Here is a 16,282-nt window from a genome sequence, read left to right on the forward strand (position 1 = left end):
TAAGAACACTACGAACACCAAATAAATTCAACAAATTCTTTGGTGCTAATTCAACATTCGCAAGATTCTACAATGCGACGAAACAGCAGTCTCTCGAAACAAGAATACGTCAATTGGAGAGGAGTAAAACTCATGCCAGTATCAATCGTATAATCAAAAGAAGGAAGGAAGAAAGAGATAAAAAGGAGAAAGTCAATGCATTTATAGAGCTCAGCCGACAATACGATGCACTTCGGGCCGAGCAAAAGCATTTAGAGAGGCAAATAAAGAACCGAACGACAGTTCTGATGAAAGCAGTATATAGACATAAACAGAGCACGAAAAGACTCGGCGAATTAGAACGGACTTTGGCGATCTATAGCGAGCAGTTGAAACAAGCCGTAAGTAATAACGTTTTACGTGCAGCGGTCGAGCATAGCTTGAACGGAGAAATTACCCAAGTAAACAGCAATAAATTACAAATCTTACGTAGAATGGGCGGAAGTGAGCCAAGTACCGACATTTACTCCGAACTTATGCCTGAAATCGTAAAGAAATATACCGCAATGCGTAAATTTGCCAGACGTTGGATGCACAAGGCGAATATTAAGAGAAGACACACTACGGGCCTGGATATAGCTACCATAATTAAGAAGCAGCGCATGAGCTGGGAACCGACAGTGAGACTGCGCGAAACGGTTGCAATGCAAAATATTGTGCCCACAATGACCAATGAGCAATATGAACGTGAAATTGCACTGAAATCGCATAGTGCTACAAGTGTTTTTCAAGAAATAAGTAGCAACCGAAATGAACAGAAGATAACCGATAGCCTTAAAAGCGTATTGCCACCACTAGAAGCTGTAGTTGCTAGCGAAGAGAGTAGTAAGTTGACTAAACGAAGAAAAATACTAAAATCCAAACAAAGTGCCACTTCCGATATAGACGAAAGTGCAAAGAGACGTCGTACTGGCAAGCGAAGAGGTCGAGCACGAAGAAGATCAAGTCGCAAGAGCCAACAAAGTGTCACATCGGATGGGCCTAAAAAAGGACAAAGAAAGAGAAAAGGGAGAAGAAAAAGTATTAAAAGTCTTGACAGTGGCGGACAGGATATGAAGCAAAGTAGACGTGGTCATAGTGTTCGCAAAGGTCGAAAACGTCAGAGTAAGGAAAAGTCGAAAGCCAGTCAAATAAGTCAGGAGCCCGAAAGTCGTGCCGGAACAGTGCAATCAATTGTTGATGAGAAAAGCGCTAAAGAAAATCTATTGTTCGAAATGAATTTACAACAACAATCAGTTCCTGTACAAATGAAGAAAGCCAGCGTAAACGAAAAAACTGCGCTAGATAAATTTAGGAGGAAAAGTGTTGAATTTGATAAATCACAATCAGATACGAACTGTCAATTTCATGCGCTCGAAGAATACTGGGGTGTACCGTTACGTACTGATTGCACGCTAGATAAATTGGAAAGGTTGAATAGCATACTAGACGAGCTTATAGTCGAAGAGGAGAAAAAACCATCGCCGCCACTGAAGCACATGCTATCATCTCGAAACGTTGTCCGAAAACCGAGCAAACGCGAAATGCGGGATTTAGAGAAATTGCTGGTGCTGCTCAAAGAGTGTAAAAAATGTCAGAAAAAGCAGGAAAAGGCGAAAGCGGCCGAGCGTGATTTTGCCGTGTTATGCAAAAAGGAACATGACGATGCCATAAAAAATGCAGCTGGACTGCCAGATTACTTTCCGGAAGACTCGGACTTCAGTGTGATGTGTTCTTGTAATAGCGTGTCATAACGGAACAGTGAAATGCAATGGCTGCAAAAGAGTTTTACAGTTCGGTCGTAATAATGTCTGTCGCTGCTGATTGCGCAATATTTTCGGTATTATTATGTACATATGAATGTATGCTAAGTAGATGCTAAATTTATTTACCGCGGACGCATCAGTTGGAGCTCTGTCTGTTAAAAACAATGAAGTATACACAGATATTTTGTTGATTTTAACAAATAGGGCTGCAGCTGGTTGCATTTTATGAATAAGTTGTGGATATTTTATAAAAAAAAATGTAAAAATTACATAAACGATATTTACTGAGTAAATGAAAATTGTGTACAGACTTGCAAGGGTGAACAGCACGAGGAAGCGTTCGGGAAGTTTATTTCAAGAGAGGTGTAAAAGTGAGAATTGAAAATCAGTACTGTGGTTGAAATCGTGGAAAATATTTCGGAAATAATAAGTTCTGAAATATGAACGGGTTTGCTGTTGATTTGGTAGTTCTTTCTCGATTGAAAGACGGGTATATTCCATTTATTAGGCCCGACCAGCTCACTATATATTTCAGATTATTAGACTACTTTGAGTAAACTGAAATCTTGGGAAATATCCGTGAAAAGAGGATAGACATATACCCTCTCTTCATTGATTGCAAAGCTGCTTTTGTTAGCACGAAACGGAGCTGACTTTATGCCGCTATGTCTGAACTTATTGTCTCCGCGAAACAAATACGGTTGTGTAAACTGACATTGAGCAATACTAAAGGCTCCGTCAGGAATGGAAACGACCTCTCCGAGCCATTCGATACCAAATGAGGTTTCAGACAAGGCAACTACTTATTGTGCGACTTCTTCAATATACACCTGGAGGAAATAATTCGAGCTGCAGAGCTGAATCGAAAAGGCACAATCTTTTATAAGAGTGTACAGCTGCTGGCGTCGTTAGTTCTGCTTTCTCCAGTTTGGATAATAAAGTGAAGTAAATGGGTCTGGTAGTGAACGACGAAATATCTTCTGTCATCAAGCAAATAGTCGTCTGTTGACAGTCATAACTTCGAAGTCGTAAATAATTTCGTCTGTCTTGGAAACAATATTAACATCAGCAACAATGTAAGCCTCAAAATCCAACGCAGAAAAACTCTTGCCATAAAGTGCATTTTCGGACTGAGTAGGAGGTCCTCTCTCGACGAACAAAGACGAAATTGTATAAGTCACTTATTATTCCCATCCTGCTATATGGTGCAAAGGCTTGGACGAAAACAACATCTGATGAGTCGACGTTACGAGTTTTCGAGAGAACGTTGGAAGGATAAGCTGTACGAGATCTACAAACGATGACATTCAGTGAATTAAAAGACAGCACGTACGATGGGTAGGTGGGGAGGTTATGTCATCCATGTGGATGAAAACACTCCACATCTGAAAGTGTTCGACGTAGTACCCGCCGGGGAAGCAGTTTAAGAGGAAACCACCCAATAACCCACTCCGTTGGAAAGACCAGGAGAAGAAGGACATAGCTACATTTGGAATCTCCAATTGGAGCCAAGTAGTGAAAAGGAAGAACGAATGGTGCGATGTTGTAAATTCGGCTATAGCCGCGTAAACGGAGTCTACGTCAATAAAGAAGAAGAATAATAATTATATTATAGATTAGACTTTGTAGAAATATTCTCTAAAATCTTTAGAAGATTGTACTCTAGGTAAGACGGTTAGCTCGAAATGCGACCGTTATAACTTGTTTTTATATATTTTTTGTTACTGCTGGAAGTAGGGCTTTTAGAAGCGGCAACTAGGCCTACGTATACATTTGTCTGGATATATGTATATACTTCTTTCGCACAAATAAACGCACACAGAGCCGAATATAGTATTATTTAAATTGTATTGAATGAATATGAGCCTTTCTACGCATTATGGTATTTTATACAAATTTTAACAGCTGCATAAATACATACATGAATGGGTATAATGAAGACCCGAATTGAAAAATATTTATTAAAGAAAAATATTTTATTAACAGTCAGTAATTGAACAACTGCTTCGGCGAAGTCAACTGCAGCTCTAAGATATAACCGTTAATACAAAATAGTTAAAATATGTCTGTCACACGTGCGATTTTAGGCGTTTTCTGCTTCGTGGTGCTTTTGAATTTTCTGGCCGTGGATGCACAAAAACAAAGAGCTGGTAAGAAAATATTTTAAATATAAATTATCAAAAAATATTGTAAAATGCGTTAAGAATATCTTTAAATGTATTGATTCATTTCATGTATTTTCAGTTTGTTCTCTGCCGCGCGTAGTTGGTCAATGCCGCGCTTTGTTGCGTCGCTACTATTACGATTCCACTTCGAAAGCTTGTAAGCAATTCAACTATGGTGGTTGCGGTGGAAATGGCAATAATTTTGTAAGAAAATCAGACTGTAAAGCTGCTTGTGTAAGAAATTAGTATGTGTCTTCTATATAGCTATTGGAAAATATGTGATAATAAAGATTTTGGAATGGACGAGTTTATTTTTTACTGGTTTACAAGTGAATTTTTTTCAGTGAATATTTTAGTTTAATTGAGCGAGCCTGCAAATTAAACAAATTTTAATCGTTGAAATTTCATTTTAATCATAAAAATTTAATTTGCTTCCAAGTAACATCTGAAATTTGGAACTAAAGTGAATAGGAGACTTCAGAGTGGTCAAAGCCACAAATTCGCAGAAAAATAATACAAAAAATATTAGCGAAATAAAATATGTACCTTGCACTATGTACAAACAAAGTTATTTAGTATAATTATAAATCAGTTACTTCTAGATTTCCCAACCATCTTACAAACCACTCAGATAGCAGGGCGGCGATACCAACCTTGAACTCATTAACAGCGCGTTCAGGGTTGGACAAGGAGTGCCTAACCTCGCTATCGAGTATATTTGTGATAAGACTGGTATGGGTGTCAGGACACAGCGGAATCGCAGGAATTGTAAAGCTGATGAGCTAACAAGGAAAGGCAACCTAGAACTGCTGTGCGTTCGGTTCTTCCGTATTCTTCTGTGTTCTACTACTAAATAGCTGGGCTTTGCGAGAGCCAGCGCAATGCCACCTTTTTGACCAAGATCGATCGCAAGAGTTGTAGTGATCTCTTTGCCCTCAGTAAGAATAGCTCCTCCCTAGTTATAGCGAGTTCTTTTCTATAGTTTCACAAAGGATTAAATATATCAGTCCACGTGCGATCTCTCTAGATCAGCCATCTAATCTAATCTGATCATGTCCCAATCACAACGAAATTGCAAGCTACATCAATATTACAGGTAATATAATATTGGAAAAAAACCCGTACTATCATAAAAAGATCTCCAAGAGATTCTTAATAATCTCACTCGCAATGAAGAATAAACAGTGTATAGTTGACTGTAGTTTACTTTGGGCTCATATGCGTAAATCCAACTGTCATGTTGTCATAGACGCGTTTCGAAGCCCTGCTACCATATTTATTAGCATTTATTTCGACTAATCGACAGGAGACTGTTTTGAGCTGCCGACAAATTGAGTATTAGTGGGATCCAACGTGCACAAAGGCCTTCAGAAAATTCGTCTTGGGGTGTTCTACGACCTCAAAAATCACTGATTCTTGAATGAGCTTCATCGCCAAAAATTGAATTAAGTTCATGAATGCAGTGTTGCTGAGCTAATTCACATCGAAAGTAGTAAAAAACATCGTCGCCAAAATGTTCCTGACTTAATTTAATTTTTTGCTGGACGAGAAGAATATTTTTAGTTACTGTAAACAACACAAGTAGCGCGCGTTTGTCAAAACGTTCTGAGTATGTATGATACCAAAAATGTCAAACTTTATGATAAAGTTGTGAGTTGCCAGACTGCAAAACTATGGTTGCCAGATGACAAAATATAAAAGGTAACTCAAGTAATAGTGCTGTTAAAACATACGCCAGTAAGCAAGTCCACAACCGAGGTGTTGAATTAACCTTCAATTTTTTTTGGTTGTTTGATTTGTATGGTACTGATAGTAGATGCTTGTATAGGTAACATCTGCACGTATGTACATATGTATATAGGCGTGTGTTTTTAAACAAACTTTTGTATCACATTATGATAATATCAACTTCTTTTCAGATGTTTAAACAAAAGCCGAGGTCATTTGAGTTACTATAACTAGGTAATCATCAACAGCTGGTACACCAAGCGTTTTACAACTATAATACTAAATTCTTTTTGATTGTCTTTCGACAGTTAAAGCGAAATGGTGTTGTAAAGATAAAGTTAAATTTCATAACAAAATAAATAAACAAGGATTTGGTGAGATTAAGCAAGATTGTGTGTGAAACGAGACTGTTCATATAAATGATCCAATCTATTGACTTCGAAACTTTTTTTCTTCTTTCATCAGCATATACTGCATCGAAATCTGTTAAAGCGGGAGTGCTTTCATCCATTTGAAAGACCTCGCCGGCGTAGCCGCTGTCTTTTTATTCGCTGAACTGTGTCAATATCGTCGTGTAACTCGTACAGGTCATTGCCTACGATATTCGACGATGACAATCTTCAAAAAACCATAAACTCTCACAAAATCTGTCTCTCGAAAACTCCTAGAGCCGTCTCAATGGATGTTCAGAAGCTTGGATGCTTCTGCACCATATATAGTATAGGAAGGGAATGTGTGAATTGTAGAGTTTGGTTTTGTATCGTCGAGAGAAGACTTTAGTTCTCAATTGCCTGCTTAGTACAAAGTAGTACTTGTTGACCAGAGTGCTTCTGTGATAGACTATAGGCTGACATTGTCGGTATTTTTGATGCTGGTTCCAAGATAGACGTAATTATCTACAACTTCAAAATTATGACTGTCAGCAACGACATAGGAGCCAAGATCCGAACGCGCTGCTTCTTTGTTTGTTGACAAAAGGTATTTTAGAACCCTAAGTACACTGAATGCAATACAAGGTGCATTCCAAAGTGAACAGAACTTTTTGAATCTAACGCCCTCTGGTGGCGCCATCTATATGTCGACAGGTGCGTTAGAATTCGCTATCTTTATCGATTGTTCAGTGAGAATTACATGACATTTCATCGATTGGAAGTGAAGTTATTGCGTTATCGGTGCGAAAATGAGCTTCGGACAAAATTTTATTTTAAAATTGGTAAAACTTTTACCGAAACGTTTCAATTGATAAAACAAGTTTATGGCGATGATTATCTATCCCGTAGCAGAGCACACGAGTGGTTTCAACGTTTTCAAAGTGGTTGTGAGGACATAAATGACGATCAACATGTGGGGCAATCAAAATCCGTGATCACCGGAAATTCCATCGAAACTATGCGTGAGTTCATCAAAAATCAGCCGAAATCATCATTGAAATTCATTGAAATGTAATTGAACATCTCCAAAACATCGATTTAACGCATTTTGACCCAACATTTGGACTTACGAAAGGTGTGTGCACGGTTTGTTCCGCACAAATTGACTGACGACCAAAAATTGCTCAGAATCCAATATTCGAAGGACGATTATTTGACCAAAAATAACATTTTAACCCTTAATCACACCCGTATTCATCTGATATGCGACTTCTTCCTTTTCGGAAAAATTCATTTGCTCATGAAAGGAAAGCGTTATGCAGACGTAGAGTCTATTCAAAAGGCTTGCACCGGCATACAGGCGGCCATACCGGCCAACGAGCTAAAACACTCGTTCGGCATACTTTTGGACCGTGAAAAAAGCTGTATTAAAGCAAAAGAAGACTGTTTTGAATAGAATAAATTGATTTTGCCGAAAAACCCCTTTGTTCTGTTTTTTTTTAAGTCCTGTTTTCTTTGGAACACACCTTGTATATACTAACGAACGAACGAACCTAGTTTTTGAGATGGCTATATTATTTTAAGCTTACCGAAGCACCCTGTATACCTGATATATATGTAGTTAATATAACGTTTTTTCTCATGCTATGAGTATATTTCAGGTTCTATACTAAACTTCTGTTCTCGCGTATAACTTTTTATTTACGCAGTTTTCTGAATTTTGGAGACTGACACCATAAATTGACTTACTTATGTATAAGTCATTCAATGGCTTCGCAAATGTCTGTTGCTGATTGCGATCTACGACTAACAGACAGGCCCATTAATCAAATGCTGATGGAACAAAGCGCTAATAGGTAGAACAAAGTAACTGTAGTTAAAAATTAAAAAGTAAAAAATAAACAAAAATCCAGAAACGCCAACGCATTTTAAAAAGTGAGAAAAAATTAACAAGCCTTTTGATGATTTTTTTTTTTTGTTTTTTAACTCACCTGTTTATGTGGGCGTATGTCTTTTTTCATGGCGTGCGTTTTGTATATAACTACATACATATACAAATATACTTATACAATATTAATATGCAACATAATGTGGCATAAATCACTCGTTTTTGTTTTAAAAATATTTTGGACAGTCAACTTCTACATTTCTTGTTCACATAGATTCATACATATATGTATGTATGTTTGCTCGTAGATACTACATAGATTTACATAAATTTGAATGGAAGAAATTTCGTGACACCATTGGAAGTAAATTTCTAATGTGTGTTTAGTAAACATGTAATAAATTAAACACACACTTGTTATTGTACATATATGTACATATATTCATATATCTCTAGGGCATGTACATATGTCTGTGACACTTTCTGTTGCAGCGCGTATTTTGTTAAGATTACAATCTTCTCGCCTCAAATGTGTTTAAGCATTTGATTTAAGTCCACAAATTAGGCATAACTGAAATATTCGATTTATGCAAATGCCATGCCGCTCACCTTAGTCTAGCTATGCTGCGCCATGCTAGCGCTAAAACATTCCTATTGTTATGCCCACAAAGGGCTTTGTCGAAGACGAATAATGTATTTGACACTAAACGAAAGATTGCTCAGAGTGTAAAATTGACACTAATTTTAACGAGCGACCTATGTGTGTGTGGGTTATTTATAGACAGCAATAGACATTGTTTTAAATATTTTTTTTTCTAACACTAAACACATATTTACATATACAATAGGTCTAAATGGAATTTTAGAAAGTTTCATTTATTTATTCTTAGACGGTAGCGTTGTCGTTTCTAGTAATCTATGCCAAATTTTGTGAAGAATTCTTGTGTAATAAAAAAGTTGTACATAAAAGAACCTCATTTTGTTCTGTCAGTTTGTTTGGTAGCTAGAAAAATAATCCTTGCCAAATTTCGTGACAATATCTCCTCAAAGAAAAAAAATTTCCTTATAAGAACTTGATTTAGATAATTCAGTTTGTACGGCACTTATTTGCTATAGTGCTCTGATATCGGCGGTTCCAAAAAGTCAGCACCTTTTCGAAGAGAATCGAACGTGTTCTAGTGGACTAGTTCGTATATATAGATTCGGCGCCAGATCAGACGTTCTCGAGCCAAATTTTCTTCAGTGGTGAGGCCAATTTCTGGATATGTAAACAAGCCGCATTTGGGACAAAGAGCAATCTGAGGAGTTTCAAAAGCCGCCATTTCATCAAGAAAAAAAAACGGTTTGGTGTGGTTTGTGGGCCGGTCATCGGTTCCAAATATATGATGCCTGAAATTCTCAAACATCTCATCATTCTTTGGATTTATTGAGAGAACACCTCTGTGAGTAGATAATTTCACATTTTGGGCGAGCCGATTGGCCACTAAGATCGTGTGATTTCACACCGTTAGACTTTTTCCCGTGGGCATATGTAAAATCTAAGGTTTTACGGACAATCCCGCTTCGATTCAGGCCTTAGAGCATGTCATTCGCCAGTTACCAGTGCTCGAACGAGAGATCGAAAATTGGACTCAATATTCCCGTACCAACGAACCGAGATAAGAAAGCACTTGGTGCGGCAAGGTTTTTGAAGCCGTCCGTGTGAACAATGAGTTCCGAAGAAGATGGAACGAGCTGTATGAGCTCTACAGCAACAGGCTGTATATATGTTAGTTAAACGCATAAAAATCTAACAAATGGGCTGGTTAGGCTATGTCGTACGCATGGAAGACGATACGATGAATTTGTAGTTGAGTTTCTCAGTGGTATGGACCACTTTTTGGATATATTCCATATATAACCCCGAATATTATTGGAGTTATGATTTATTTGTTTTGCCGGCGCTCTTTTTTAGTGTTATAAATACTATTACAAGGAAAAATTGAATCTCTATCTGCCAGGCATTGAAGGCGTCACGGACGGCATTCTCCGGAAAAGCCTTGAAAGCCGGGGTGCATGCTGCTTGAATCCCCTCTATCGTCTCAAAATGATTGCCTTTCATCGGCCTTTTCAGGCAAAGAAACAAAAGAGAAGTCCTACATCTGGGCTGTAGGGCGGTTGCGGAAGCGTTGGGATGCCGGCTTTGGTAGGGAGCTGTTGTCGTGGTGCAACTTCCTATCGGTTGCGATGTTTTGTCGGACCCGATCGACCATTCGTTTGAGTCTCTTGACGACTTCCACGTAAAACTTGGCGTTTACGGTTTGCCCAGGAGGAACAGATTCATGATGGACGATGGCTTTGATGCCAAAAAAGACAATGAGCATAGTTTTCACTTTGGATTTGGTCATTCTCCCGGTTTTCATCAGTGAACTCTTCTCGGTTTTCCAAAAAGAACTTCTTGCTAAAGCAACATCTAGGTAAGCCTGCTTGATCATATCAAACGTCTCTGTCGCAGATTCACAGAGTTTCACACATATTTCAATCGCGTACCTCTGCTCTAACGAACGCTGCATTTTCGGCTTGTACCACTCATAGAAACACGTCGCGTAAAAATGTTTGTCCAGACTCTCCAGGTGCTCGAAGACAATCAGCCGCTCGTTCGTTAGCTGGGAACGCCATCTAATGAATCCAATCGGTGCCCGCATGCTCCGAAGTATACTCGCGTCGCAAGAAAATCAGTCCTATTGCTATCCGGACAATCCCTGTATGCTAGTACTGATAGGTGATTAACATTTTTTACGCACTTTTAAAGTATCTGTAGAACTTTTGTTTTATTCCAGAATTGTACTATGTGGGCGGTCTTTAACATTTCGGAAATTGGCAACACTGAAATCTGGGAACTCAAAATTTTATCGTAAAGTTTGATAAACGAGCGCTATTTTTGTTGTTTACAGTAACTTAAAATATTCATTTCGCGCGAGTATTTTTTACAACTTTCAACGTGGAATAACTCAGCAACAGTGCATCGGTAATCTTCATTAAATTTTCGGTAATAAAGGAGCAGGGTTTATCGATGATGTGGTAGTGAGGTCGTAGATTACTTCGAAACAAATTTCATAAAGGTCGTCCAAGATCAGTTGTTGTTCGGAAAACTATTGACGCTGTGGCGAACTGACATTGCAAGATCGTCATGTGACTTATCGTGAGATAGAGACAACTATAGGCATTGGTGGTTACAGCATACATTCAATATTGTATGAACATTTGGCTGTAAAAAAATTGGCTTACGTTTGATCTCACACAATTTGTCAAGCGCTCTAAAAATGTCTCTTGACGATTGATCGAGAAAAATGTGAAAAAAATGTTATAGCGGTGCTACTAATTAAATAGGTAAGTGTTAAGATAAGGGCAACAACAATAACAGAAAAAGGAAAATAAAAGCTATAAAGTGTACTAAAAGCGCGTCAAGATGTCACAGCAGAGCAGTAAGTCAGTAAAATGTGTCAGCAAACAGCTGCGTGTGGCATGTGTGGCATGTGTGGCATAACTTGTAGCAATGTATTGGACTAACAGCTTGCTTGGGTTTATTTAGCCGCGCAACAGTGGAATTATTTTGACGCCGATAGAAAAAAATGGAATATTAGAAATTTTATGGAAAATAAAGACATAAATACACCGCCTCGCAAAAGAGAGTTCGGTCAAAAATCCTATCAGGATGAGTGAGCGTGAGTCAAGGGAGAGGAGTTGATATTGGCTACCCGCTTTGATTTAAAATAAAAATTTTCAGCTAAGCTGAGTTCAATATGAGTGCCCAATTAATGGTGTTGTTGTGTGAGAATGTTGTTAGTGTGTGAGAGTATACGCCAGTTATGCGTCGGGATTGGGTTACATTCGCTTTAAATGGTGAGCTTGGGTTTCGAGGCGCATATCTGCAGGTAAAGCCAATTTCACATACATACACACATGCATATAGACTGAAAAGCGGTTAAGCAGTTATGCTGGTAAGTGTTCTAATGCACATTTATATAAATAAGATAATATGAGTATTCCAGGTTTGTCTATATTTACATATGCTCTTCACCTTCTGCTCTCACTCAATTGCAGCCCATATTAGATTCCAAGAACTACTCAGGCGAGAAAATATCAACTTCACAGCTTCGGTGGCATACCTAGTATATTTATTGGTTATTAGATATATACTTACAAACGATATGCTTATATATGGAAATTATTATGAATGACTGTAGCATTATGATGCTGATCAAGTGTGGGTGTGCTCAGGCAGGCATAAATGATAAATATTCCTGAATAAATTTACTTTAAAGCGCAAAACCAATATGAACAATGGTGTGTGTGTGAGTGTTGGCAGCTTGTTGAATCTTATGAAAATTAATGTCACTAATCACAACGGTATCTTCATACCAAGAAACCATATACAGACAGACGAATGTTAAAGGAAAGAGCACTGTAGGAAATTTCTCTAGCCTGCTGAATGACAGTGCATGCATAATATCAGGAGATGGTGAACCCGATTACTTAATCGATGACGATGAAGCGGCCGTTCCATTGCTCGATCATGAAGAAGTTCGAATACCAATTGCCCATCTGAAGAGCAACAAAGTGGCGGGGGCCGATGGATTGCCGTTCGAACTCTTCAAATACGGCGGCGATGAACTGATAAGGAGTATAGATCATCTTTTTTTAGAATATGTTTGAACGGATAGAATTTAAGTGTGCTCTGCCTAATCCACAATAAGGGAGAAACCGCAATCTGCGCCAACTACCGTGGGGTAAGTCTCCTCAACATCACGTATATCGTTCTATCGAGCGTATTGTGTGAAAGATTAAGCCCCATCGTCAACAAACTGTTTGGACTTTATCAGTGTGGCTTTAGACCTGGAAGACAGGCGACTCCCTATCGTGCAACTTCTTCAATCTACTGTTAGAGAAAACAATACGTGTTGAATTGAAAAAGAGGATATTTTATAAGAGTGTACAGAGTCGACGTTACGAGTTTTCGATAGAAATGTTCTGCGGAACTTGGTCCTTTGCGCATTGACAATTAAGAATGTCGCATTCGCTGCGATGAGCTTTACTAGTTATACGATACCAAGTTCAGCGAACAGCGAGACAGTGGCCACGCTGGCTAGGTCATGACGTCCGAATGGATGAAAATACTCCAGTTCTGAGAGTATTCGACGCAGTACCCGTCGGGGGAAGTAGAGGAAGAGGAAAACCTCCACTCCGTTGGGGAGATCAGGTGGAGAAGGACGTGGCTGCCCTTGATATCACAAATTGGCGCCAATTTGCGAAAAGAAGAAACGACTGGACGCTGTTGTTAATTCGGCTATAACCGCGTAAGCGGTGTTTACGCCAGTAAAAACGAAAAAGAACCAGAACTTCGGTATAGTTTAAAGTAAAATAAGCACGACAAAAGCAATCCGGCTCCCGAGCAGTTCTACAACAGATCTCCTTCTATTTTTGTCACATATTTGAGACTACCGGCTCAGCAGCCATTAAAATCGGGCGACTCAAACCAAAACATCGCTCAGTGACAAAGACGAATAGAATTCCAAAAAAACATGTAATAATGTACAACAAGTTAACCAGTTAATTGCCGTCATCAACAATGTTTGATATTGCTTTGGGACTAAAGTTATTCTTCGAGAACTCCACTGCTTGCGTTTCCCATTAACCAGCCGTAATCAGGCAGAAAGGAATGCTCGCAAAACCCCAAAAAAAAAATATACTAAGAAGTTGGAAGCAATAAAAAAGCTTTCAAATTTGTAATGTGAGGACTCAAATTACTGAAACGAGTCAAGACGAAATTACTGCTCAAAATGTCAGCAAACTCAAAGTCACCACAAAAATGTAACAGCCAATCAAGCCAACGAATGGTCACTAGGTCAACAGTTAGTCACCACCAAAAGCGGCATTGAGATGTGCTTTGCGAATTTTTTTTCACTATTTCTTCCTCGCATTGCAGATTTTTGGGTTTGCGCTTTGAATGCATTCCTCATTGCTTGTTCAATTTACATGCCATGCGGTGATAAGACGGACAGGCATGTCAAGCAGCTGCATAGCTTGACTGCTGCTGGAATGCAAATGAAATAAAATTAAAGTGGAAACAGAAAATCCACTAAATGATGATGAGAAACGATATTGTTGAGGACACGAAGTAGAAGTGAGGATGAAGTTTAGAAGATTTTAGTTAATTTACTTGAAATAAAAATTGATTAATTTTGTTTTTGATTTCTGAAGGAACAATTATTGTCCAGGTTAGATAAAGTTCAGTGTGATATTTTGGTTAGTTGACAATGAAGAAATATAATTTATTTTATTAATTATAAATTATTTTTTGCGCATAAAATATTTTCGAATTTTGTTTTTTTATTTTTGCATCGAAGGTCTCGCAGCTAAAATAGCTGAAATATGTATATGAATGTCAGCGAAGGAAGAATATGAAGGCTAGCTTAAAGAAAATGAAGAAATACTGGTTGAAACAAATATTTATTTATATATATTTAACAAACATTTTTTTGCAAAAACATTAAATATTGATTAATAACAAAAAATTTGAAAAATGTGTGAGTATTTAGTACAGCTTGGCTGAAAAAAGTAAACAAATACTGTTACATATAACGCTATGTTATATGTAGCTCTGATGGGGCTTAGAAATCTAAACTAGAAATCATGCATAAAGATGTATATAACATATGTATGTATATATGAAATATACATTTACATACCTATCTATAGCGCATGCGCCCATTACTGGCAAGCGTTGAAAAACATAATGATTTATGATTTTGAACTAACAGTCAAACCACTAGTCAAGTGCTTAAGATTCGAGTTTGTTATTTTGTTATTTTTTGAAATTCTTCTTTATCTATATTTACTGCTTCTTCTTCGCTTTGCTAGTAGTAGTATTTATAGCGTCTTCAAGCAAACTATAAATGTATTGGACAACGTGTAAGCAGCAAATACGCATGCGCACCCAAATTGAAATAGCAGAAACCAAATAAAAATATAAGAAAAAGTCAAAAGAAACAAGAAAAAACCTTAACCAAAACAATACCCTGCACAGGTGCATTTATTGTTGTTGAAAAGGGCATAAAAGGTGCTTTATCTTGAGTTTGAGCGATGAGCTTGTATGGCAGCTATATGCTATAGTAGTCCGATCTGCACAATATATTAGAAAATTATAGCTTTTTCTGACATAATAATTCGTGCAAAATTTCGTGAAGACAGCTTGCAAAACAAAAAAGTTTTTATACAAGAACTTAATTTAAATCATACATTTTCTATGACACCTACAAACTATAGTAGTCCGATATCGTCAATTCCAAAAAAATAAGCAGCTGCTAGAATAGGGCGCCTACAAAATTTCAGATCGATATCTCAAAAACTGAGAGACTAGTGCGCATATACACAAACAGGCAGACAGGCGAACATAACTAAAACGATCACTCTTCGTCACTTTAAATGCAAAACAGCGTATCATTAAAAATCGAAATTGAGTTTTTTATTGCTTACGATTCACTACATCATGCCACATATACATATGTGGCATAAAATTTTCAGCTTCCGCTGTCAGATATAACCAATATGTAACCAATGTATAACCAATATGTAACCAATATATAACCAACATATAACCAACATATAACCAATATATAACCAACATATAACCAATATATAACCAACATATAACCAACATATAACCAATATATAACCATTTTAAAGTTTATTTTCAATATTTGTTTCAATATGAGTTGTTGCTATTATATCGTTTTTTCTTCGAGTGTAAACATATGAAAAGTGGTGTTACGTTATATTGGATTTTAGGTGACTATATGTATTTTATATATATTATTTTCTGGTTGTTATAAGCTTCGTAGCAAACTTAAGGGTATAAAAAACAATAACCAACTGATCAGCGGGTTCGAAAATGCCGACCAACACCTCATCCTACTATATGTGTATGTTCTTACCGATATACATATACATACATACATATGTATATGTATCGAGGTATGCTTCTAATTGTATAACTCTGCACGCACCATAAATGGCATTTGTGTCAAAAACGAGTACACACATACATATGTATAGGCAAACAGTAAGTTGAGGATTTTCGGCACCAAACACAACATCGCGCCGCGCTTTGACTGATTGAAGGCTGGAATTATAAAGATAAAGTGCGGATTTATTTATCATTTTCACAATATATCTGCATACACACATACATACATACATATACATGAAATACATAAATATACATATGTATGTGCATAGTTGTATGACTTAGGAACATGCGCGTGTATATGTGTCTTCGCACTCGTGGAAGGCGTTTTGAGGTGCGTT

At 37.5% G+C, this 16,282-nt stretch overlaps 2 protein-coding genes across 4 annotated transcripts in view; one reads left to right on the forward strand and one right to left on the reverse strand.

Annotated features, from left to right (window-relative positions):
* LOC105234095 (F-box/LRR-repeat protein 7) overlaps positions 1-16,282 on the reverse strand; it is a 40,916-nt gene that overhangs the window by 8,659 nt on the left and 15,975 nt on the right. The window lies entirely within an intron of this gene.
* On the forward strand, positions 249-3,799 carry LOC109579215 (uncharacterized). Its single transcript, XM_019988774.3, has 2 exons — positions 249-380; positions 473-3,799. The coding sequence occupies exon 2, from the start codon at positions 474-476 to the stop codon at positions 1,770-1,772; it is 1,299 nt and encodes a 432-aa protein (XP_019844333.2). The 5' UTR covers positions 249-380; position 473; the 3' UTR covers positions 1,773-3,799.

The sequence above is a fragment of the Bactrocera dorsalis genome, chromosome 2, assembly GCF_023373825.1.
Source record: "Bactrocera dorsalis isolate Fly_Bdor chromosome 2, ASM2337382v1, whole genome shotgun sequence".
In the NCBI taxonomy this organism is placed as follows: Eukaryota; Metazoa; Arthropoda; class Insecta; order Diptera; family Tephritidae; genus Bactrocera; species Bactrocera dorsalis.